This window comes from Mustela lutreola, chromosome 6, assembly GCF_030435805.1.
Source record: "Mustela lutreola isolate mMusLut2 chromosome 6, mMusLut2.pri, whole genome shotgun sequence".
Taxonomy (NCBI): domain Eukaryota; kingdom Metazoa; phylum Chordata; class Mammalia; order Carnivora; family Mustelidae; genus Mustela; species Mustela lutreola.
This window is the reverse complement of record NC_081295.1, coordinates 151,601,350-151,627,845: the sequence shown is the minus strand read 5'-3', so window position 1 is coordinate 151,627,845 and position 26,496 is coordinate 151,601,350. Positions and strand designations below refer to the sequence as shown.

Genomic DNA, 26,496 nt, shown 5'->3' with positions numbered 1-26,496 from the left:
TATGTGGATGGCTCGATGGGTTAAGTGTCCGACTCTTGACTTCAGCTCAGGTCATGATCTCGGGATTGTGAGACTGGGCCCCATGTTGGGCTCCATGCTGGGCGTGGAGCCTGCTTAAGATTCCTTCTCACCCTCTGTGCTCCCCGCTGCTCTCTTCCTCTCTCTCAGAAAAAAAGAAAAAGAAGAAGAAGAAGAAGAATTTCCCCTTTAAGCTGTTCAATTAAATACATAGATACAAAAATAAGCAAGCAAGCTGGTAAAACATTTTAAGGAAGATCGCAAAGTCCGGTGAATGTGAAGTAAACAGAACAATGGAGAAGGAAAAGAGCCCAGTGAAATCCTCTATAATTAAAGTCTGCAGCCTGAAGCATCTTCAGAAACCTGAGAAGGCATGTTCCCACCAATACAATTCTCAAGGAACCCTCACTGTGAGGGTTTTAAAGCATGAGGAGTTGTTTCAAGAGTGGGCTCTTTCTATCCCCACAGTTTAAAAGACATCACCATCTGTCATTCACGGGTGTTATTTTTGTTTTGATTTTTTTTTCTCCTGTTTTCTTTTTTTTTTCTTATTGGTGAACTCTCTCCAGCACTCTTTAGATAAGTCAGGTAATTTCAGCAGCGTGCCCTCAGCTTAGCGAGAGGAAAATGAGGAAGCACAACGTATTGGTGGGCACGGGCCGAGGCTCAGCGCGGCTGGGCTCCCCCCCTTCCCTGACGTCCTGTTTCACATGGAGGAGCCAAGGAAGGCTCCACAGCTCAGTTCCCTTTCCTGTTACACAATGGATGGTGTGTCTGGGGAACATGGCGCGCTCTGGGCTCTCCTGCTCAGGGGAGAATGAGAAGAACTGGACAAGGTGCGAAGGTCTTGTCCAGATGTCAAAGGAAGCTTTTTCAAGCTTGTACTTTCAGGTAGGCATGGGTAGTTTTCCTCTTGCACACTTCGGCTCGTTTGTTTCATTTCCTGTTTTCCCTTAGATTCCTACTCCCTTGGTGTGGTGCGACAGGGTGGGTGACTCCCAGCGTACCAAGGACAGAGGAGTGAGTGGCTTTTCTTCAGGACAAACTCTCATCCTTGAAGTTCACTTACTTTGTCATCTTCTGTAGCCTCTTCTGACCCAAATGTTAAGACTCGAAAGTTTGAGGCTATAGAGTGGGCTCTCTAATTTATTTTTTGAAGAAGGCCCTTCCATGACTCATTCTTGATTCACTCATTTACTGAACCACCACTCGGTCGGGTACACCCAGAGATGGAAATGACGAGGTCCCTGCCTTGTCAAGATGGCAGTGGAGGAGGGAAGGCCGACATTACAGATACCAGACAGCGAGAGGTTTCAAAGGGTAATGTCACAACAATCAGAACTTGCTGTCACCCCAACCACGACGTATGAACCAAACATCTGGTGTTTTTCCAGGTGAAGTGTAAAGCTAGGTTTAGCAACTTCTGCTGATTTCAGAAGTTCTCCCGGAGCATGCATGTGGAGGTCAACAGCTCTGGCACTACTTCAGATTCGGGGCAGAGGATTTGCTACAAATGCAGCATTTACTTCTGTAACCTTGCAATTAACAGAAGCGCTGAATTCATTCCAAGATGTACTTTATTCAGTCATCTCGGAACCTATGTATGATTTTCCCCTTTATGTCTACTCCCTACTTGAACTTTGCTGATTCTAGTACTATGGGGTTCCCTTGGTCCTCACTGAGATCTGTTTCAAACCACACATCTAGCATATTTACTTCAAATGGAGCAGGACTTAACCATATTTGATTTTTAGAGGGAAGTCACTTGCTTTATTCAAGTGTTGGGTCACAGGCTTATGTATAAACTGATACATTTGCAACTTGTTTTTCAATAGCAAATCTTAATAGTCCCCCACTGTCCAAAGCACTAAAGTTAACCTATCATATCCCTTTACCAAAAAGATCTGGCTGGGGGATATGTGAATAACAAAACTGAAACTGCTGTATTTCTTCACTGTGTATTTGTAATTAGCAATCAGATTGCTACCAAATCTGATTTCAGAATTTCTAAAAGACGTTGCAGATGTAAGGGAGGCGGAGGCTTTTCAGCACAACTTCAACAAGTACAGGCTTCCAGTCAAGTCAACAGAAACAATCTTACCATTGTTGATTGTTCACTGGGATCTGGGCATTAAATTTTAGCAGCTATGCTTGCTTTTAGATTCGGGAATGTTTTTTTCCTGCCCAAAACAACTGTAAAGAACACAGAGGATAAAAGAATAAGTGACAGGCTGCCTGGGTGGGTCAGTGGGTTAAGATCTCAGGGTCCTGGAATCAAGTCCCACATCGGGCTCTCTGTTCAGCAGGAAACCTGCTTCCTCCTCTCTCTGCCTGCCTCTCTGTCTGCTTGTAATCTCTCTCTGTCAAATTAAAAAAAAAAAAAAAATCTAAAAATAAAAAAGTATAAGCGACTTGTTTCTATACTTTGCACATGATTTTCCAATAGCAGTTATCAAATTTCTTATCCAGAACTGTGGGTCCAATGTAATTATTTTATTGTTCAAATAGCTGTCATGGATCCTGGCATGCACTTTTTCACTTAAATGTCCCTGTTTCTTGCTCATATTTACTGTGGCATGTGTCATCCGATACCAGATACTTGCACACGGGTCCATTTTTCAAGCTTCACGGTAAGCTCCTTGAGGGTAAGCGCCTGACCCAGGGAAGGGATACAAATGAGACCAGGCATCTCCTGTCGCCATGACCCCTTCGTGTTCACAGTGACCACGAGAGAATCAAGGAGAGGAACACCAAGCTGCGTCTCTCTGGGATCCCACCTCATCCCTAACCATCCCCAGACAAAGGGAGGAGATTTAAAACACCCGCACACTTACAGCCCCGCACCCTTACCGCCAGGGCGAACAGCGGTTCCCATAACGTGCTCACGGCCGGATGCAAAATGAATGCAATGCCGTAGCACGCCTGAACTGGACTAGATCGGGGCACCGAGCGGAGGAACCGAGGCACACTTATGCCACGGGAGTCTGAGGGGCTGCGAAGAAGAAAGAAAGCACTGTGACGAGGGGGTGAGCGCTGGAAAACCCAAGCAACGTTCATCAACGGAGAGCACGCAAAATCAAGATGTGCGACTGACGACGCAGAGGAGGGTCTGAAATTCTCCACTCGTTCCTAGGAACGCGGGACCACAATAAAATAAAATAAAATAATAATGATCCTGTGCAAGAGGTTTTCAATGCAACCGTACGATGCTGCTGAGGCTGCCACCCTGTCTTGGGCTGGAGCGTGTCTGTGTGAGCAGGGAAATGGGGCGCTTTGCCTTACCTCCAGATGCTCTAAAATATAGGGTGGGTTTGTCATGCCAAGCCTCAGCATCGCTCCCTCAGGGATCACTTCAACCAGTTTCCACAGCAGTGCGGGGAGATTGGTGCCAATGTCTCTGCCGTAAGCCCCCGTGTCTTCGCTGGTCAACCATATCTCACAAACGCCCTCTGTGAATCAAAGGAGATAATGAACAAATCCGCTGCAGAGCTGTTTCCTTCATGATACAGCTGCTCGCTCTTTTTAATGCAGTATTACTCAACACCATTATGCGGGCAGGCGGGGTATTCAACTGCAGAGAAAAAGCAGCTTATCCCGTGGTGGCACTGGGTTATTAAGTTCATTTTACGAACACCAGAGAGTTACCACAATGCTGTAAATTATCAGTGCGTCCTATGGAGTGATTAACATTCACAGCCAATCAGTTCAGCCGCGCTTCCTCCGAAGCACTTTGATCAGGACGAAAGTGACAATCCCATCACAATGAAGACCTATTTTATGGAGCACCGTGAGCCTTGGAACTGAAACAGTCACTGCGCAGAAGAGGTGCTACCAGGAGTTAACTCACTAATCAGTCTGTCGCCAGCCCAAAGAAAAATGTCAAGTGTAGTTAAGGTTTAACTCACAAATTATTAATTATGAGGTACCCATTTCTCCTGCAGCCACTATTCTAATTTGTTTTCTTTATTCAATTAAGAATAGAGTGCTCTATATTGCAGTGTTCAAAGAAGTCGGTTGCTGTATCAAGTATTTGTGCTGAAAAACCTGTTTACTGGCAGGCTGCGTCCTGCTTCCCATCAATCAGACTTTAGGAGAATGCGTGTGTGTTTTGTTGTTACTGTTATTACGGAGAATCCTGACTTTAAATATTATGGCCTGCAATAACATCCTTTCAAAAATCAAAAAGAAACACGTCTGGATAACCTAGTATTATTTAAAACGAGTAAAAGAGAGTTAACAAGAGCCACCCAGGTTTTCAGAACCTTTCTGAAAGCATATTCGATTAAAGGATTAGCCTATTTTAAAAGGCCAAATGATTCACACAAAGCTAAGACCAACAATGAAACAGCCCTGTGAAATGTGTTCATGCTAAAGTGATTTGTTGCTTCAGAAGAACCTCGGCACACACACCAGGCCCACAAAGACGACAGCCTGACCCAAAAGTGTACATTTCTAGAAAGAGTCTTCAAATTATAATTTTAAATTGTCGTCAGTTGATGGAAGAGAAAAATTTTAAAAATACATTTAAATATTCCCAGCCAAGGGAGACAACAAACAAAACACATGGCTTTTGTGTGACTGTGAACCTAAAAACCTACAGAAAAGAGAAGCGGAAAGTAAAGACTTTTACTCTGTTTAATGCCTTCCACAGAGGTGGAAAAATCCACACGGAGCTGAGATCTCCAATAAGTACTCTTTCCTCTAGAATAAGAGATATATTTACTTGACCCCAAACCAGCCAAACCACATAAAAACATATTTCGCTTTTCCCTAGGGTCTATCTTTCTGAGACATGCACATCCTCAAACACACCCGTACAACACAGAAAATACAAGGATAGAAACAAAATTTTAGTTTCCTGCAATTAAAGAATCAATAACTTAGCATGGAGAACTGGAGGCATCAAAACAGAAACAAAACCAAAAACAAACAAACAAGAAAACAGCCCTATTGAAAAAGTTGGAGATGTTTTCAGAATCTGCAGATTGGTAGTCCAGTGAACACACAGGTTTTCTCTATTTCAATTAAATATGTAGTTCCAGAAATCAATAAACGTTTGCTTAGTTTTAATCATTTAATAAAAACTTTTCTCTTCAAAAGGAATAGTCTGCCATGCTCATAGGTTACCTTTGTAGTCAGACAGTTTTATAAATATTCCCAGCACACGGAGTAAATATTTTTCTATTTTAAGAAGAAGGGTTGCAATCAGTGGTATTATCTTTATTTGAATATTACATCAGACAGTGGACTCCTACAACACCCCCCCACCCCGTTTTGTTTTTAATCTTATCACAAAATCCACTCCAGGAAAAGAGATGGCTAAGTAACAGCATATACGGATTTTAAAACACTCTGAAAGAGGTTATAAAAACAGGACATTATCCCTGATTTTCCAGTTACTGGCACTTGAGCAACACAATATGAATATTTTAAAATGAACAGAATAATTTTAATTTATAATTTTTCCATCCAAATGGTTCCATGTTGCACCTTATGTAGAGAGAGCGAGTTCCTGGAACAGTGCCTTGCTGTTGCTGGATGAATATAGAAGGGGGAAAAATCACTATGAATAGGAATGGAAATAACATCCATGCAGAAAACAGCAGCCAGCTCTTAAAGCCGCATAGGTGGGGACCAATAGCCCCCTGGTGGGCTGAAACTTCAAATTAAATCACATAAAGAGGAAGCAGCTGTAACACTAAATCAGAGCAACAACAGGAATAATGGTCTTGATGTCTCCAAGATCAAGGCTGCTAAAATGCTCTATATAACAGCAACCTGGGTTAAAACACAGTGAAATGAGAGCACATGTGCAAAATGTGAAATCCCAGGACTTTTGGCAAACCGGGCCTTGCCAATTCCCTCCCAAAAGGTGTCAGAGTTGATTCTGCTCTTAATCAACGTGAGAAAGTCGGATTTTGCAAGGTTCTATCTCAAGAATTCCAATGAGTTCTGATCCTTCCAATCGTGGGGATATAGAAAGTCATCGCACACTAGCGGTGAAGCTAAATGCGGAATTCCTCCCTGCCATCTTTTTCTCTGGGAAGTCTGGTGATTACTCACTGTGCAAGCGGTTCCTGTCAGGTCCGCTTGCGTCTGAATTCACCAGGGAAAGTGCAGGCTGCAGACTGTGATCACTAATGGAGGCTGGGACACATGCGTGCTTCTAGCCGCACACTTAATTGGCTATACTTATGGACAGAAGGGCTTGCCTAAACAGCTTCATTCCTTGAGGACTTGGGTTATGAGCTATATTCCTTTGCACATTCGTTTCTTTATTGGTCTATCAAACATTTATTAAGCCCTTCCCTACTATGTGCCCTGCATCAATTCCAACTCATGACAGATATGGATTCATCATTAAGCTTCTGTGAGCTCACACTGGCTATTATCCAGGAGCTGGCAAGGGGACATTAACAGACACCCTGGGAACTTCACATACATCCCTATCAGTGGTGGGGGCAGGGGGGTGGTGGGGGCAGGGGGGTGGCGGGGTGGCGGGGCGGGGACTGGAGAACACAGCCCCAGACACCAGAATGAGAGGCTAGCTGGGCTGACTCAAGGGGGGCGGATGATGTCAGCCACTATGAGATAGGCCCAGTCTGCACTCCAACGTGGACTGGGATGTATACGTGTCAGGAAAACAAACACACGAAAAAAAAAAAAAGATGCAAGCAGGAAGAACTGAGATAAGAGGAATGAATGCCCAGTAGAAACTCCCAGGCCTGTAAAAATAAACCCGTGCAAAAAAAGGAAAGTAGGCAGTGGGAAAAGTGGGACAGAAATTAGCTTTTTATAAGCATCTGAGGAGAGATTTTACTTTTTCCTAAAATTGTTCATCCATCTGATTTTTGTTTTCCTGAAATTGTTCATTTTGCCTTTTCTAACGAACATCAGGCTCATCAGATCATCTATCTTCCGTTTGTTTCTGTTAATTCTGGTGAAATGATGATCACATACTAGGAAGGAATAAAATGTGTCTTACCAGGGAAAGTCCTCTAAAAGTTCAACTATTAGAATCCATTATCATTTTGCCCAAGTAATTAGAGACCAGCCTACAGTTCAAATGCACGGTATTTTGCCCAAATGGAGAACCACCCCCACAGCTGGATTCTGAACTTTGCTCCAGAGTAATCTGAGATGACAGAGGACAGAAAAAGGAGAAGACATAAAAGGTTGACCAAAAAAAAAAAGATAATATCCTCAATAAAAGAGTCTCACAGCAAAGAAAATCCTTTTTGAAAATCAAACTTGGCCAAAACTCAATTCCAAAAGCTTAGGACTCACTGTAACTGGCCCTATGTAGGGGCTTCGATGTAGTAGATGAAAATATAGGCAAGACTGATTTCATCTAATCAGAGAACCGATTTTTTCCTCCAGGGGCTCTGGCTTTATCGTTTGGAAAATTTCTACCCCACAAAGGTGATTCATTTGTTCCACTAGGAGTAGAGTCTCTAAAAGTGAGGGTTACAAAAACAGGAAAACGGTAAACAGTGATTAATGGGATCCAAAGGGAACGACAGCAGATAGCCAGAAAATCTTTACCCACGACAAAAAAATTTTTAAAAGAAGTTCACCTCAGAATGTGCTAAGTCTTTCTTCTCCCGAACGCGCTTCCGCCCTCTCCCTCCGCCTCCTTCGCGCCTGCCTCCGCCCTTCCCTTGCTTCTCTCTCCACCATCCCATTCCAGTGCCCAACTTCCGTCTTCCTCAACGGCCAATAAGGAATAGGAATTAGAAACAGAGACTATTGTATTCATTTAATATGCATCCAATTCTCTCCTCTGAATTCCAGATCCTCTGTTTTAAGGATGACAAGGGCACATTAATTAGATGTTTATGGTTTGTCTTTTTCTTAAAAAAAAAAAAAAAAACCTTAGAAAATTCACAAATAACTATGAGTCTCTGATTAAGCATTTGAAGGGTCATGGAAATTTCTTCAGTGGTGATGTTTTTAAGTAATAATATATGTAGCCAGTCCTCCACCTAATCAATCTATTCACTTAATAGTGAATTAGACAATATAACTCCTTTGATCCTTCTAATCCTATTATTGGATGCTCAAGGGTTTTGTAAAACAAACAAACAAACAAACACCCCTGAAATGACAGTATTATTAAAATAGCATCATAACAGGACCAACCATGGCTATCCTGGATAGAACAATGACATACCATCAATTAATTACCTCATTCTTCAACTATATTGCTTATACTATTGCAAACTAACAAAAGTTATCATAGGCATGAAGGTGTTTTTGCTAACTCTTTATTTTGAAGAATGTTACATTTATAGAAAAATCTCAACAGTAGTACACCAAACAACTAACACACATACTTGGGTTTGTTTGTTTGTTTGTTTTTCCCTGAGAGTTAGTTGTGGACGTTGTAGCACTTTAAATCTCAATATGTCAGCATGTACCTTCTGAGATCAAGAACACTGTCTCATAATCACAACACAATCCCTGTTCTCCGCAAACCTAACACTGGACATCACTCCCACTGTCGGTGAACTGAATTCCTTGTACTTCGTTGTGCAAGTCCTGCTGCTCAGGCCTCCGTGCATTCGCATATGCTGTTCGCTCTAAAGTGTCTTCCACTCTTTGCATAATGAATACAACCTTAAGGGAGATTTTCTTGACCACCCAGACTAATTTTGATGCTCCTGTTCTGTGCTCCCAAGCATCTTATATAGAATTTTGTATCACAATGCATTATAATTAGTGGTTCGTTAGGATGGAAGCATCTCCAGACAGAGGTGCCAAAACCTTACTAACAAATGGATGCCTAAGACTACACTGCATAACACATAGGAAGCACTCAATAAATTTTGGTTCCATATACATATGGATGTACATGTGTACATGTACATAGAGTGTGTGCACAGGAGTATACTACGTTCTGTATTAGGCAGTAAGGAAATAACAGATTTTCTTTGGACAATAAGGAAATGCAGCTTGAATGCGGCAAAGTGTGCTATATGGTTTCTTACGTTCTCCATAAGATCAGCAGCCTTACTTAAAATTTCCTATTATCCTACAAGGACAGCTGGATAGCACAGCAGGTGAATATAATTTTCTTTTTTTTATCTAAAAGTAAGCTTTTCCACTTATAGGTAAGTTCAGATAGATCAATTATCCGCAAGACAATTAAACTTTAAAATTATCTTTTTTATTGCGCTAATAGCAAGAGTTGACAGAGTATTTGCAGAGCACCCTGACCTCTGTGATTACAACGCAACACAGAAAAGAAGTTGTTGACATAAATTGATCATGTTGTCGCTAAACAAAAGCAACCTGTTTAATTTATTTCTTTCGAAAGGTCATAATCAGAGAGAATACTGTTTATTTTCATACTTTTACAAGAATCTGGAAATAATGGAAAGCTAAAAGCAAACTAAACAACACAAAAGGATGACACACTTTCTGAAAACAAGGCATCTGACTCCCCAGGCTCCAGAACTGGCAGTAAGCCTCAGTGAGGGAGATTAAGTTTATCCTCCTAATCCCACAGTGTTTTTTATGCCATATATGGGCTTTTCTAATGCCCCCAGAGAGGACCCAGACAGGAGTGTCTATGAATGGGCCCTCTGGTATTTTAGCAGGATATGCAGAGAGATGTTCTATGGTCTTTAAAAAAATCACAACCGCTTCAACTCCCAGAAGTCCAAACATTACAGATAGAAAAGGAAGTCAGAAGAGGGAGAAAAGAACAAGAAGTCTACAACACAGTATCCTCTGCTCAGAAAAAAACTAGTATCAGGTGATCATAGAGGTATTTAAAAATTCCTCTAGATTCCAAGACGACGTTCAAGAGTTACAGAATAGTTTAGAGCATAAAAGAAACTAAAGAAGCAAAGCATTTTGCACTATCTGGGCCAATGAACCCAACTACAGAATGAAGGACAAATAGAACTTAAATTTTAAAAGGACGGAATATCTTCATGACTAATGTTTTATGGGCCCAAGGTCTTTCCGCAAAGTGAACTACACCAAATCTATGGTCAAGTGGGACTAAAAATACTGCAGTTATCTTTACAGAAATTCGATCTTGAATATAAAACCTATAAATTAATCATTTCAAGGGCTTAAATGGCAGATACAGCTTTCTACTTTCTATCACATTCTTCTATTCAGTTTGGAGGTGCATCAGGCGGACAGTGTAGGTGTTCTAATACAAATAACACAACATCCATCCATTCACTCATTCATCGCTCATTCTTCATCTAGCAAGTATCTGTTGAGTATTTTAATGTACCAGACACTGTGTTAGATCTTGAGTGAAATTTATTCACGTGAGGGATATAATAAACTAAAAGATGAATAATATACTGTCAAGTATGAATAAGTGCTAGAAGATGTCTAAAAGCAGGATAAAGAATGAGTGAAAACGTGGTGGGTCAGGACATTACTTTTGACAAGGAGTGGTTGAGGAAGACTCAGGATAACGTGAACCCTGCATGAACCAAGGCCATGCGCCATGTGCAATTAGCTGAAGGAGGGGCACTCACAGCAGAGGGAACCTAAGATCCAGCATCAGCATGTTTATGGTTCCCAAGCAACCACAACGAGGTCAGTGTGGCTGGGGTGATGTGCTGGCAGAGAGGAATTTGCGGTGAGAAAGAATTATAAGATGGGAGCCAGTGGGGGCATGAGGTTCAAGCTCACCAAGCAGAGTTAAGGAAACAAAAATTACATGTTGATCACCTATTCACTGTCATGGGCAATGAATATGCAACATGTATATTCTACTTGCTAGTGAAAGTTCTCAATAACTCTGTGTTTTAAGATATTTTCATGTGTAAGCTCATGAATATTTGGTGCCATTTGAGAATTCTCAAGTCACTATATTTGGTAGATAGGAAGAAACAGCAGGAAAAGGAGGAATAGTTAAGGTCAATGTCCAGTCTGTCTTAAAAAAATTACCTTCTTTTGCTCTTTCTTGGGAGGGATAATTTGTTATAATTGACCAAAATGCCTGAAATCAGACTCACAAAATTAAACAGGAACAGGTAAAAAGGAATTTGAGACTAGTGACACATTTAGGCCATTTAGTTGGTAGCACCAAGAGGGAAAAGAGGGAAAGGAGCTGGTGCCGGCCTTTTATCTCTTCTGTTTCATTTCCCTTCAACAGAACCTAAATATTACTAAGGAGCCTCCAGCTTCTATCTTTACATCATTTAAGTTGACATCCAACAAACCAACATTTGCCAAAAACTCAGTCTCCAGAGTCTGAGCCATTGTTACAATCTCAGAAGAAGGAACAAATGAGAACAAGTAAAATAAAATCCTTTGTTATGAGGCAGGAAAAAACTCATTTTTCCTTCATTAAAGAAAAAAATAGGATCATCCCCAAGAATCTACTACCCACTCACCAAGTAACTATAGTGATAAATAGCATAATTCAGATCAGTTTGGCTCCTTTTAGCTACTATACTTTGGCAACTGACCAAAAAAGTGGGTTAAAATATTCCTGTAAATGTTTAAGTGTAGCTTTTCCAGGTCTGATGTCATCGAAATCTGAAGATTTTTTTTTTCTGGTGAATAGAAAGTTAAAAAAAAAAAAAAAGCGGGGGGGGGGGGGATTGGGTGATGAGAACTGTCCCTACATAATGAAAGATTAAGGTGCAACTCTAAGAAAATATTTAAAAGTTTAGAAGTTCTGTGGAAAAGCAGGTAGTTGTGTCTTAAGGAAAAAAAGAATAACCAGAATATGAAGGTTTGATACATACCTCACATATCAAAGATTTAATGGTCAGATACCTGCTCAATTCAAAATTTCTAAAAAGAAATTGCAGGTGGTATTAATAAAAGGTGATTTTACCATCTATTATACTAAAATAACATATATACCAATAACCAACTCTGTAACTTGAGCAAACCATGCTAATCAAAATTTTATCTACCAATGGGTATTTCAGTGGAGGAATATATAATATCATGTATAAATTGTGGACTCTGGTCATACTGATGGCAACATAAAATTTTAATTAAAAGGAAATACAGTAAGGACTCCCATTTCCACACACAAAGAATTAACTGTTACAGGAATTGCCTCAATGCTATAAACAACTAGAAAAAGTGGTAACATATATGAAATAATAATCACCAGACGAGTAATAACGGGCAGTGAGGGACTGTGATTTTTTAAAGAAGCAGACAAGGAGAATCCTATAATTATCCATCTTACTTCCTAAAGGCATTTTCTAGGCCACAGTGCAGGAAAGGGGAAAGCAAACAGAGCCCAACGATCTTGCTGAGTTGAGAAGAAAGAGACTGAAACTCAAAAAGCTAGACTACACAGGGTTAAATATTATAGATGAAAGAGTTGCACAGAGATGGAGCTCCAAAGGTCAGATGAGGGCTCCCCTCAAGTTCTGGGCTGAGTAATATCTGGACATGCATGAGAGGAAACTAAATCCCAAGGCTGGTGAAAGAATCAGAGCAAAGCCCACTTTTTCTTACTCTTTAGACTAATGGTCTGCTGGTAATGAATTCCTTCAGCTTTGTCTGTAGTCTTTATTATGCCCTCATATTAATAGCTATTTTTTAATTTTCATTGAATACAAAATCCTAGGGTAGTTTTTCAGTGTTTTGTGGATGTCTCCCTGTTACATTCTGGATTGCACGGTTTCTGACAAAAACTTTTCTGTCCTATGTTTGAGCCTCTGTGCAGTGTCTTCCTCACTCCCTTCACCCCCAAATTTTCTATTACTCTTTTTCTTTTTTTTAAAGCAGTCAGTCAAACAGAGGTATAGTTTACATGGGATTAGTGGAGATAAAATGGAATCATAATACTTAATCCAGAAGAAGATAGGAAAAGAAGAAAGAAGAAATGGTGGGAATTATAATAAACTATGGATGGAATCATGGAAAGATACACACAGGAGACTTCAAAGTAAGCAAAGTGGGCCATGCAAGTCTTAGGAGTCATGCAGGACCAGGAATGATTTGTGTTCCCAGAAGTCAACGAAAAGATCTTAGAATATGTGACTGAATGGATAGAGTCCTTAGAAGGCTATTTTGCCTTCATGGTTGAGAAAAACTTGTGTTCTATTAGAACCTGCTCTGGACCTATACTAATAGATCTTAAAAGAAAGCCCCCCCACCCACAACCCAATTAAAGTAATTTCAAATAACTGAATTCTGTGAAAAAAAAAAGTCCAAAACTCTTTAATGGAAAACAACAAAATCTAATGTTCAACAACATGAAATTTAAAATGCCCAGCATCCAAACAAAAATTATCAGGCATGCAGACAGGAAAGAAAACACTGACTACATTTATAATCAGGCAAAACACCAATCAACAGGAACAAAGTCATAAATTACAGAGATGATGAAATTAGCAGACAAGGACACTAAAACAGCTCTTGTAAATGTGGTCCATATCCTGAGAAAATGTGAACATGATGAGAAAAGAAATAGGAGATATTAGAAAAAGACTCTACTGAAACTTCTAGGGATGAAGTTGAAAACCGGGCGACACAAACTATCCAAAATGAAGCAAAGGGAGAAAGAATGGAGAGTAAGAATGAACACAGAACAATACCAAACCAAATAACACACACACAATTAGATTCCCTGAAATAATGGCTCATTTATTTCCAAATTTGGTGAGAAGTATAAACCACAAATTCAAGAAACTCAATCAACCTCAGTAAAATAGACATAAAGAGAAGCACACCAAAGTGCATTATAGACAAACTGCTTTAAAAAAAAGAAAAAGAGTAATAGAAAATTTGGGGGTGAAGGGAGTGAGGAAGACACTGCACAGAGGCTCAAACATAGGACAGAAAAGTTTTTGTCAGAAACCGTGCAATCCAGAATGTAACAGGGAGACATCCACAAAACACTGAAAAACTACCCTAGGATTTTGTATTCAACGAAAATTAAAAAATAGCTATTAATATGAGGGCATAATAAAGAATACAGACAAAGCTGAGGGAATTCATTACCAGCAGACCATTAGTCTAAAGAGTAAGAAAAAAAGATCTTTAAGCAGAAAAGAAATGATTCCAGATGGAAAGAAGAGCACCAGAAAATACACAAAGGAAAGGACAGTACCAGAAATTGATAAACTTGTGGGTATATAGAAAAGCTGTTTTTCTCACTTTTTATCAGTTCAAAATATAATTGACTGCTTAAAGCAAAAATAACACCAATATATTGTGGGGTCTATATGCAAAAAAAAAAAAAAAGAAAGAAAGAAAAGACAATACATAAAAGAGAAGGAAGGAGGTAACGGAAGTATATAATTATAAGGCTCTCATACGATAATTAAAGAGTGTCATATTATTTAAAGGCTGACTGTGGTAAGTCAAGTGTGTATATATGAACCCTTGAGCAACCCACAATCAGTCAGTCAAACAGAGGTATAGTTTACATGGGATTAGTGGAGATAAAATGGAATCATAATACTTAATCCAGAAGAAGATAGGAAAAGAAGAAAGAAGAAATGGTGGGAATTATAATAAACTATGGATGGAATCATGGAAAGATACACACAGGAGACTTCAATATTATCTTTAGTTTTTGTTTGTTTGTTTGTTTGTTTTTTTAAGGTTTTATTTATTTGACAGACAGAGACCACAAGTAGGCAGAGAGGCAGGCAGAGAGAGAGGAGGAAGCAGGCTCCCCGCTGAGCAGAGAGCCCGATGCGGGGCTCGATCCCAGGACCCTGGGATCATGACCCGAGCCGAAGGCAGAGGCTTTAACCTATTGAGCCACCCAGGCGCCCCTTATCTTTAGTTTTTAAAAAGGTCTGAATTGAATATGATAAAATGTTAAAATTTGATACAACTAGTAATTTTTTAACTGTTAGCTTCTAACTAATTGTGTTAATTTTATATATTTTGGAAATGTTTTATAATTAAAATGTGAACAAGTAATAGTCCTTGTGATTAAGTAAATATTGGTATAGTCCATCTTCTTTTTCTTTTTCATAAAACACTTGAAAAGAAGTTAAATCATCCAATGAAGTCAGTGTGCTTTAATTTAAGTGGTTTTATAAGCATAATTAAGTGCAATGACCTTTATTAAACTGTGCTATTTGAGGCTACTCTAGATAGCTAGTATTCAGTATTTAAAAATAGAATGTTAACTCTCCTCTAGCCTAAGGGGAAAATGTGAATGCCACTGAAAAATAAACACCTCGCCGGGGTAAAAATGGTAGTTTCTTATTTCTCCACTTTTCAAAGAAAGATAAAATACAGTTGTTTGGTGACACTGAGGAGAACAACAACCCAATACTCCAATAACCTCATCTTTTTCCTTGCCCCAATTATTCCAATTCAGGGCTCTTTAATCTGTCTCCAGATATGATATAAAACTTTAATAATTCTATCCTTGAGAGTGAAGTAAGATCACTTTTCTCTTTCTTCGTGATCTACCAACTGGCCACTCACCATGATTCACTGGAAACAGATTCCATTGAATTTTTTTTTGTTTTGGGTACTAGTGCCTAACACAATGCATATTAGGATAATTAATCAATGTATTTGAGTAACAAACACAAAGGTAATTGTAAAAATCACATTTGTCCAGTTAGAAAATGCAAGACTGTATCCACCTCATTTTATAAACAAAGATTCTGAAGATCAGAAAGATTAAATGACTTACCCAAAGTTATATAAAACTAGTAGCAGAGCAGGAAAAAAAAGAATTAATATTTTAACTACCAAGAAAGGAACATGAACATAATGCCAATTCAGTGAATCAAAGAAAACCTCTATACAACTTTGACTATAATTATGGCAATGTGACAAGTACCAACAAAAATAATGAAAGAAAGAAAGCTTTAGTAGCATTAAAAATAAGAAATGACAGAAGAAAACCAAAACAATGCATCAATAAATAATGAGGCGCATTAAGAGTGTCAGCCCGAGCTATCCAATATGGTAGCCATCAGCCATATGTGGCTAAGGAGCACTTAAAATACAATTAGTGCAGACTGACCTGTGCTGTATGTGTACAAATGCTGAAGATATGCAAAAAGAATTTAAATATTAAGAATGTTTATACTGATTATAAGTTGAAATGATTACATATGCATACACTGGGTTAATTAAGAGATCTTCTAAAATAAATTTAACCTGCATCTTGTGACTTTTCTTAACATAGCTAGCTAGACAGTTTAATTACTTACATGGTTCACATTATATTTTTATTGGATACCACTGTTATATAGCCTATAAAACCATCTACAAGGAAGAACTGAAAGAATTAATAGGAACTTCGACTTTAATTATACTTTCTCTTAAATAATCAAGAAAAAACTAAAAACTTTTCAGTTACATAGCCTGATAGGTATAAGATGTTGTACCTTATATATTTTATATTTCATTTACTTATGCCTGTTTTTCTCTACTTGATTGTCTTGCTGTAGTTTAAGAAAACTGCAAAATACTGAAGTTAGTAAGAAATGAGATTAAGAAACTCTCAATTCTATAATTCTACGATTTTGTGTTATCATGTTTAAGTCAGCTTGGATTTGCACATTTTATACAGTTCACAATATTCAAAAAAATACCAAGATCATTAATCTATTTAAAACTCTACTCAGCAGCACCTGGGCAGCTCAATGGGTTAGGTGTCCAACTCAGGTCTTGATCAAGGGTCATGAGTTCAAGCCCCTCACTGAGCTCCAGACTGGGTGTGGAGCTTCTCACTACCGAAATATATATCCAGTAATGTAGTTTTTGCTGCAAATAGCATTTCCAAGCATGAGATATTCAAAGATCTACAAATTGCCTCTGACTGTAAACCATTATTTATCTTATAACTTCACAATGAGAAAACAAACATAGAAAATGGGTAAGATATGTGAATCGTATATTGTTAATCAGGACATGAGTTGAATAAGAAATTTTTAAAAGCTCCCGATCTCCAAGTCTGATTTACACAACTCTTCTTCTCTGAGAAAAAAGGAAATACCATCACCAAACCACTCATACTAACTTGATGAAAACTAGTGTTTACTACCCCCAGTAGCCCTCCATGAAACCATTACAAGGAAACTCCCCACTTTTCCCTTCATTCGCGCAACCAACCTATTACTGTGGTATTATCGTCTAACCACGGAGAAATGATTTAAGAAGAAAACAGAGTATTTGCGGTAATTACACTGGCCCAAACTCAGCCCATTACACCAGATTACTGTTATTTTTTATAAGTGTGTTGGTTAAGTTTTTAAAATGCGTTAATTTACCTCTATCAAGTCTGACAAATCTCTTCCAGGGAAGCCCATTTTGATACTTCAAACCTGGATTCACTTAAATATTCTACAAAACCCTTGTGAAAAACATTTTGTATTCTAACTGGAAATTCCCTCATTCATTTGTGTTATTTCGTGTGACTTCAGCTGGTGATGGATGAAGGTGAGGTCCCAGAGGGTCTCTTTCATTCATTGTTTATTTTGAAGATGTCCAACAGAATCCACAGAGAGGAAATTACTCAGTGAATATAGAAGAAAGGGGGACCCAGCAGAAGGAAAAATGGAGAAAAGTATCTCATTCTAATACACTATACAATTTATTTCTAATTACGTTTATTGTATATTATCTCTCCACACCACCCCTAACTAAGATGAAAGCTACAATACGACTGAGATTTTCATTTGTTTGGTTCACCGATGTGTCTCCTGCAACAGAACGGTGCCTGAGACACTGCCAAATGGCCAATCTGGGACAATTTGAGCAACAATATAAATCATGATACTAATGGAATTTGAAGCACAGAATAAAATAAATATTTATACCTACATAAATAAATAAAGGGAAAAAGAACAGCTACTCCTGATAACATAATTCCAATTGCTAAATTTAAGAAGAGAGATAGAAAAATCCCCATTTGCAAACACCATGGTAATAACTGTTGGAGGTAAGAATCACCAATGCATGTTAAAGTTGGTGGGCAGGAGTTGAAGACAAACAAAGTAATTGCATGGTCTTGTAGTTTATCCCTGCAGGGTAATTATTAAGAAAAATAATGAACTTCATAAGGGAGAAACCTGGAGACACAATCTTGATTGAATGATAAAAATGAACCCCCCCTGTAGTGAGCCATTTCAACGTCATGTACCTGGACGACCTGAAGAGTGTCAACATCACTTTAGCAGTATTCCTGCCCAAAATACATAATCTGAATTTAATCATGCAAAATCATCACACAAACCTATCTGAGAGAGGTTCTATAAAATAAATGGCCAGTACACACCGTTCAAAAACATCAACGTTATGCAAGACGAGGAAGGGTAAGATACTGCCCCAGATGAGGGGTTAAGAGACTGGGGGGACATAATGACTGCACGTCAGATGGCTTCTTCAACTGGATGCTGGGCCAGAAAGAGGAACTCTGGGACAATGGGGAACAGTTGAATAGCATCTGCAGATTACATAGCAGTACTAGACCAATGTTAGTTTTCTAGTATTGATCATTGTACTAGGGTCATGGAAGATAATTCACTTTTGAGCAGGGTGGATGAGGGGAAATGCTAACTCTCTGTACTATCTTTGCAACATTATTGTAAACCTGGATGTATTTCAGAGTAAAAGTGAAAAAGAAAGAACACCAAGGGGCGCCTGGGTAGCTCAGTGGGTTGAGCCTCTGCCTTCGGCTCAGGTCCTGATCTCAGGGTCCTGGGATGGAGCCCTGCATCAGACTCTCTGCTCAGCAGGGAGCCTGCTTCCCCTCCTCTCTCTGCCTGCCTCTCTGCCTACTTGTGATCTCTCTGTCAGATAAATAAATACAATCTTTAAAAATTAATTAATTAATTAATTAATTAAGGAAGAACATCAAGACAAGGAAGTGACCAGGACCAGAGCCGATATCTATGAGAAGCCTTAGCAATGGCAAAGAATATTCTATACTCAAGGTATTAAACTCATACGTAATGAAGGTAAAATATATCACACCTATATTTATTGTTATATACACTAATACAAAAAGAAATTATGAGATGCGGTACGTGGTGGACAGGAATGGAACACAGCATTTATATCTGAGAAAGAAATTGCTGGCAGGTTGTCAACAAGCTCTTCCAGGTCAGAGGGTGGGGAAACAGGTCTGGGATGCGGCCTGAAGACCCCCAGCTCTGGACAGCTTTAATAGCTGGAGGAAAGACAGTGGGAAGAGTGAGGGGGGAAAAGTGTCTGGCCCCCTAATGAATATATTGCAACTCTGCCTTAGGAAATCATACTTCTGATGATAGTTCCCACTTAGAGAAGACTAAAGTTAAAGAATATTCATTACGAATTACAAGGCTATTAAAAGTCATTAGCAATTAAAAAAAAAAGATGTTACACAGTTTATCTAAGAAAAAGCATGTACAAAAAGTGAATTAAATAAAATTTATTTTAATGCAGTGCTTTATAATGTGCCTTAAAGATCTATCCAAGCAGTGAATGAGACAAGGAAGTTCACAAATGAATAACATCTTCAGAAAGTGATCGTGGATTCCCTCTCGGTCAACCTATTACACGAACATGAACTGAGGGAGATCCGCGGCCAGGCACCATGCTTCGAACACAAGATGAAGGCGGCCCTGGTCCTGCATCCCAGAAGCACAGTGTCTAGCCTCATGCAGCAGCAGAAGCAACTTGTATTAACAAAAACAAAACAAAACAAAAAAACAAGCTTTGAGTGGGTGTCCACATCTAAAATTCTGCTCCCACCAGGAGACGAAATCCCCTCCAGACCTCTTTCTGAAACGGCCTATGATTGATACCTGTTATGATGTGCCAAGTAGCTCCAGCCCTATCTTGCCAGCGCTGCTCTCCCACACAGCAACTCTCCCACCCCCAAAGCTATTCATTTATTTTACCGGAGTCATTTGAAATATTCTATTTTAAATCCACTTACTGATCCTTGGTCTTTTCAAGCTACTGTGATTAGTACCACAGTCCATATAATGCTCGGAACATTACTGGCATTCAGTAAATAACAAATCGGCCTTACTATTCAAAAAATTAATTAATTAAAAATTGAACAATGAACCTAGATTGTAGAAATTGTTATTGACCACAGAATTGCTGTGACACTAAAAGCTATTTTACCATAAAAGGCCCTCAAATTATAAAATATGCAAATTACCTTTATGCAAGAAATGTACCAAATATTCTAAGACTCAGAGTGCTTAAAAATATTCACCCAACTGGGATGATTTCAGATTAAAGAAAATAAGGACTGTGTAATTATATACACTTACCTTGACAAATAGAAAGCAATCTGTGATTAGAACATAGCAATTAGTTACAAAATGCTTCACATGGATTTAATTACCCATCAGTCTACATGTAGCTTAATTACTTTTATCTCATTGCATCAGTAAAAGATTTCTGCCTGAGACGACTGCCAGTCATATATTTATAAGGCTTCTAGACTTTACAGTGAATACATTATAACATTCAGGCAAATGTGCTAAAGTTACAGTTACAGAGGCATTCTTAATTTTGAGTCTCCGGTTTTAGTTCATAAATGTCTTGTCACTTTCTTAGAGTCAACTATCCTCAAGCATTCCTTCACACTGACACTGTCACCTTTTGGCTAAACAACGCTGTTGACATAAACATCACCTTTGTTTATTCTAATCCTGTAAAAGCCCAAGGAAAGACACAACAACTATCTTATTGCCCAAGGCAAATGGTACTCTATTCTCCTGGGTAAGGTGAACACTTACATTCAGAAAGGAGATGACCCTTTTTCAGGACAGAGGAAGAAAGTCCTTTCACTCAGTGTGACTCTGTGGGTTATAAGTTTGGAAAGACGTGGCTTTGTCAAATTCTTTTGTGATTCAGAGTGGGAAGCATGGTCTTCCATTTATACGGTTTTGAATTCAGCCAACTAAAGTTTGATTCCTAGCTCCTTTGACTCGATGTCTTTGAGTGAGTCAATCTGAGTGTAAATAATAACCCTTTCACTTAAACCTGTTAAATTCAGTAACAAAAAAAAAAAAAACCTAGTAGAGGGTGTGGCTCAGAGCAAATATACATATAATAAAGGTTAACACTGTTGGCTCGCTTCCCCCAAGAGAAGCTTGTGTAGATTACAAGAACAAGAAGGGGTCTCTTTCGAACTAAGTAAAAATACTCTCCCACTATTTTTAAGGGAACATCTTTAGCGTTGGTTGGGAAATTAGGTTCTCTAAGAAGTGAGAGTCCTCAAGACGGAATTCAGTGTTAGGGGAATCCAGATTCATACTACTCAAAGCCACTGAAGAAACTCATGCTTGTTAAGGAAGGAAGGAAGGTTGTCCGGCCAGAAGGCATTGCGTCAACTAAATTTACAGAGATCTATGCAGGCTTCCTACAGAGCTCACAAGGCATCAGGAATCCCTCCACAATTTCTTTTTTACCCCAAACCAGAGTTTCTTCTGCTTCTGCTTAAATACAAACAAAATCAACAAGAAAAGTGGGCCTCCAGTGCTACTGAGTTTAAGTATCCCCCAATGCATGTTAAAAACTCAAGGGCGAAGGGTGGACAAGATTCTAATGAAGTAGGTCCCAAATGTCTGAGAAGTCCAAGACCAAAAACCCTGGCCATCCTGATAACCGCACTTAGAGAAATGCTAGCTTAGGGCTCAGAAGAGTATACAGCAACAATTTAAATATGTTTAGTCACACAATCCTAAAAAAGAAAAAAAAAAAGATTTCACACCTTTACAAGACATTGAAAACTCCCTCCTTGAATTTAGTTAACACTCACGCAATGATTTCATACTTCCCAATTATTAATCCCCAAAAGGAATATAAGCTCCAGATTTTTTTTAAAAAGATTTTATTTATTTATTTATTTATTTATTTGAGAGTGAGAGAGAGAAAACATGCAAGCAGGAGAGGGCGAGGGACGAGCAGACTCCACACTGAGCACGGAGCCCGATGTGGGGCTCGATCTCACGACCCTGGGGATCACGAGCCCAGCGGAGATCAAGAGTCAGGTGCTCAAGAGTGTGTGACATAATGACAGAAGATTCTATGGGTATGGGAGTCCTAAGTATGGGGACAGAACGTAAATGCATGGAGACAACCTATACTGTAAAATCGATCCCCTGGAGATTGGCCTCCTTCACCTGCAGACGCCAAAGCGAACTGGAGCTTCTCTTAGGTCAGGGTGGGCGCTGTATTCATCTAGGTACTCTCAGCTCTTCGCACACGGCAAACAGTGTTTGCTGAGGGAAGGAAAGTCATGGGTAAGACAGGAGGGAAATACTTCACATATGCAACTTAATGGGCAACAGGGAATTTTACAACAAAATTTTTTTTCCTATTTCTGTGGGTAGGAAATCATATTGTAGAAAGTGTTCTAGAGATAATCTGCTCTTTAATCTCTGTGTGGCTTGTCCGAGTAGTACCCGCCCTGCGATGGCAGGATAGCTTTGTTTGGATATAGCCAGCGGCCAGAGCAGGCTCACCACCCCTGTGCGGACACCTTACCAGCCAGAGGACAACAAGAAGATTAGTATCTCCTGCGGCTGGTCTGTAAACAGGGCACAGTGACTTGGGATTGTTACAATTGAACTGTAACAACCAACAGATTTTCCAGGTTGCACAGGACCTGATAACCTCGAGCAGGGCCAATTATTACAGTGTCTCCTCCAAGCTGAAGTGGCTTCAAAATGAGTTGTGACAAAGGGGCACACCTGGATGGCTCAGTCCATTGAGCGTCTGGCTCTTGGTTTCCGCTCAGGTCTTGATACTGCGGGTCCTAGGGTCGAGCCCCACGTGTTGCTCCACACTCAGCGGGGGGGTCTGCTTGAGAGTCTGTCCCCCGCCATTAGCCCCTCCCCCTGCTTTCTCTCCCTCTCCCCTCCCCCTCTCCTTCTTTAATGTATGTATAAATAAATGATGGATAACTAGAAAAACGTTACATATATCCCAACAAATGTACATCTTTACATATCGGTATAGCACGGTGAGCTGTGCTAGAGTAAGCTTAGTTAGAGGCAGCCTGGGTTAGAATCCTGGCCCTGCCACGCCACTAGCGAGGTAGCCCTGCGTAAGTGAACTACGTGTCTCTTAGATTCCCTTAGCTGTGAGATGAAGAAAATGATTCCCACGCCTCACAGGGCTGCTGTAAAGATCAGATGAGATAACCCATACAAAACAACCCCCGTTCTCCAGGCACAGAGTAAACCACCAATGTTCACAACTGTTAGGATTACATGAGATACCAAAGTAATCGTGAGGGGCTGGGGACCCATCCCAGGTCTCAACACGGGTTTTGTTTGGTGGACCAGGGGCCACTGCCTTTGGAAATTGGAAATGACGATATGTTTACTAAGGCATTTGAGTTACTCTGGAATTTCCATTTGGAGAAGAAAACTACTTCTTTGACAGTAAAGTTACAATAAAAAGGATAATTGTGGCATAGCCTGTTCAGACCTATATGCAGAAATTGCCCCATTTGCAAATGGGAATTACCCAAGCACAGAAATAGAGCTGGATACAGGGCTTTAAAAACAATAAAGTTAATTAAAAGAAAAAAAAATACTTTCTTTAGAGTTCAAAAACAAGTTAATTTTTCTCAGATTCACATTTATAGTGTTAACAGTCAAGGAGTTAAAAAAGCAATGAGAGAAATGCTTAAAACCACTTCAACTGACTTCTAAATAGCTTTCATTAGTTTGGTTTGAGTCTGCTTTTTAACTCACTTAAGTGTTTTTAAAAATAGATTTGTTGTTTTAATGAAGCTTTTCTCGGCACTTTTTGTCAAGAAAGAAGTTCAGAAATCACTTACACTTTTTGATTCAGAAAACCCAAATCAATTTGATATGGAAATTTTCTTATAAACCAACTTCGTGAAGACGGGTCAAAATTAAAAGGAAAAAAGAGAATATGGTTTCATAGTATTTAAACAAGTACTAAAAACCTGAGCCAGGAACTGACACCCTGAAAACAACTGTGCCAAATCGGTGCCCTGTTCCTTGTATTTTTGAGGTCTGACAGTGGACGCTAACAAGGTGGTGTTTGGGGGACGTGAGGGTGCGGCCACGGCCTCAACAGCCCATCTGCACACCTGCACTGACCTCTGACGCAGACACGGGCAAATCTTCAGGACTGCTGTGTGCTGGCCACCGTTAAAGACAGAAATAATAAATCAGCCCATGCCAGGCCTGCTACAAAAATAAGCAAAACACCCTACTTTGATGATTATGGAAATAAAAGAATAAGTCAAATAAAAAGCCAAAGTCACTACTCCTGATGTCGAAATACAGAAAGATTATTCAAAGATGAAACAAGATTCAGATTCAGAGGAAACATCCAATCTGCCATCATTCCTTCCTGATGAAAAACTGCCCTCGTTACAATACTGCTACCTCACTGCCTTCTTGAGTAGATCTTAGTTCTCCCACTTCTGCTCTTGCTGGGGACCATTTCAGCCCTTCCGGGTTCTCCCTTCCATTTCCTCCTACATTATACTGCTCTGTAGACCGCTATCCTTCCCCCAAAGGTTAGCCTTTATTACCAGGATGAACGGGATAACTTAATGTGCCCCCCCCCCCCAAAGAAGACCTGGAGTACCCCCAAGGAAACCAGGAGATGAGTGGTTGCCTACCTTCAACCACCTGTTACTAATCTGCTCAGGAAAGTCACCCCATCGAGTCTGGATCCTAAGCGAGGAACCTTTCACTGTCTACTGGGAATCCTCCACGTTGTCTGGAACTGCCAGGATTTACTAACAAATGGTAGAATAAGGAGATGCTACATTTCTACTGCATAGGGTTAAAATGAGGTTGAGGAGGCATCATTTCATTTATAAGATGTAATGAATATGGACTGACTTCTGTAGATATTATCTTCAAGCTAAGATGGAACTCAAGAAAATATGCCCTAGATATCATGAATCTGGGACACTGGTTCATATGTACTCTAGGTTGAATACATTTTTGTATGGAAAAAAATTTGTATTTTTTTCCAATTCCAGGATCAGAACATCTAAATTCTAAATGGATACTGGAAACCCCAGGGACAGTCCACAGTAAGAGAAAGGGTTTCTGCATCTGGAAAATAAGGAGATTAGACAAGGCTGTTTAGCTCAACTTGTCTGCATTAAACATCCTCTTTGACACTGAGGGAAGTTAAGGATCGCCTTCTAAAAGGAAGCCACATACAAAATATTTCTCGCCAGTTCATAGATTCTTAGAAGCACATCTGTGGAAAACTTCCTGGACTACATTTTCAAATGAGATGCCACAGTCAGTGCACAGAACAAGGCTTCCATTCTTTCTAAAATTTATTTATTTATTTATTTGTTTGTTTATTTATTTATTGTGTGTTAGCAGGGGGAGGGGTAGAGGGAGAGAGACAGAGAGAATCTCCACACCCAGGCCAGAGTCCGACGCAGGGCTCAAACACAGGACCATGAGATCATAACCTGAGCTGAACCAAGAGTCAGATGCTCAATAGGTTGAGCCCCGCAGGTGCCTCCATAACAAGCCATGTTTGAAAATAAAGATCTATAATTTTTACCACTAGAAAATCAGTTTCTTCACATCCCCACTTAATAACCGCTGAACAATTACTTGAGATGTACAAGTTTAAAGGAACTCTGAAATTATCAGACTGCCCAAGGCAGTCCAACGTACCCACACGTTTCACATAATTGTAAAATAATTACTCTATCAGCCAAGGATGGTCATTGCTGATTGTCAAGTGATGTAAGTAAGTACTTACTCCAAAAGCCACAACTTCTCTGGCTTGAGATTCTGAAAGCTCTTCCCAAAATGAATGAAATACATACTTAAAGCAACTGTCTGACGAACCAAGAAACCGACTCTGAACTGTAGAGAACACACTGACGGTCACTAGAGGGAGGCAGGTGGCGGGACGGGGGAAACGGGTGGCGGGGATGACGGAGGACACTTGTGATGAGCACTGGGTGATGTATGCAAGTGGTGAATCACTAACGTGCACACCTGGAATGATTCTGTGATCATATACCTGAAGAACCATGCTAAAAAAGCAGGGAGAGGAAAAGTAACTGTCTCTGAAACAGCATTTTCAGAAACAATCATGTCCCTTTTCCATCAAATACAGACCATTTTCTTAGAAAAAAACAGAATAGGGGCTCCTGGGGGGCTCAGTCAGTGAAGCTGTCTTCGGGTTGGGTCATAATCCCAGGGTCCTGGGATCAAGGGCCACATCAGGCTCCCTGCTCAGAGAGGACCCTGCTTCTCCCTCTGTCCCTCCCCACTGCTTGTGCTTTCTCTCTCTCTCCCTCTCTGACAAATAAATAAATAAAATCTTAAAAAAAAGAAAGAAAGAAAGAAAGAAAAAACAGAATAGGACTGGTTAGGAAAGAAGCATCTTGACAATCAAGAGTCAAATGATACCATGAAGATTAATAAATAATCTTCCAAGAATTTCCAAAAAAATTTGCAGATTTAATTTTTATATCCAAGAAAAGAGATTAGCTATTAAAGACAGAGAGTAGTTTCTATGATGACTACCAAAGAAGATAATGTAACTAAAGATGTATAGTTCTTC

General features: G+C 39.6%; 1 protein-coding gene across 3 annotated transcripts in view; it reads right to left on the bottom strand.

Moving 5' to 3' along the window:
- CDKAL1 (CDK5 regulatory subunit associated protein 1 like 1) overlaps positions 1 to 26,496 on the bottom strand; it is a 640,699-nt gene that overhangs the window by 245,674 nt on the left and 368,529 nt on the right. For all 3 annotated transcript variants that reach the window (XM_059179446.1, XM_059179445.1, XM_059179447.1), the window contains one exon: positions 3,301 to 3,467. In XM_059179446.1, the coding sequence (XP_059035429.1) occupies positions 3,301 to 3,467 (167 nt within the window). The remainder of the gene's footprint in view (positions 1 to 3,300; positions 3,468 to 26,496) is intronic.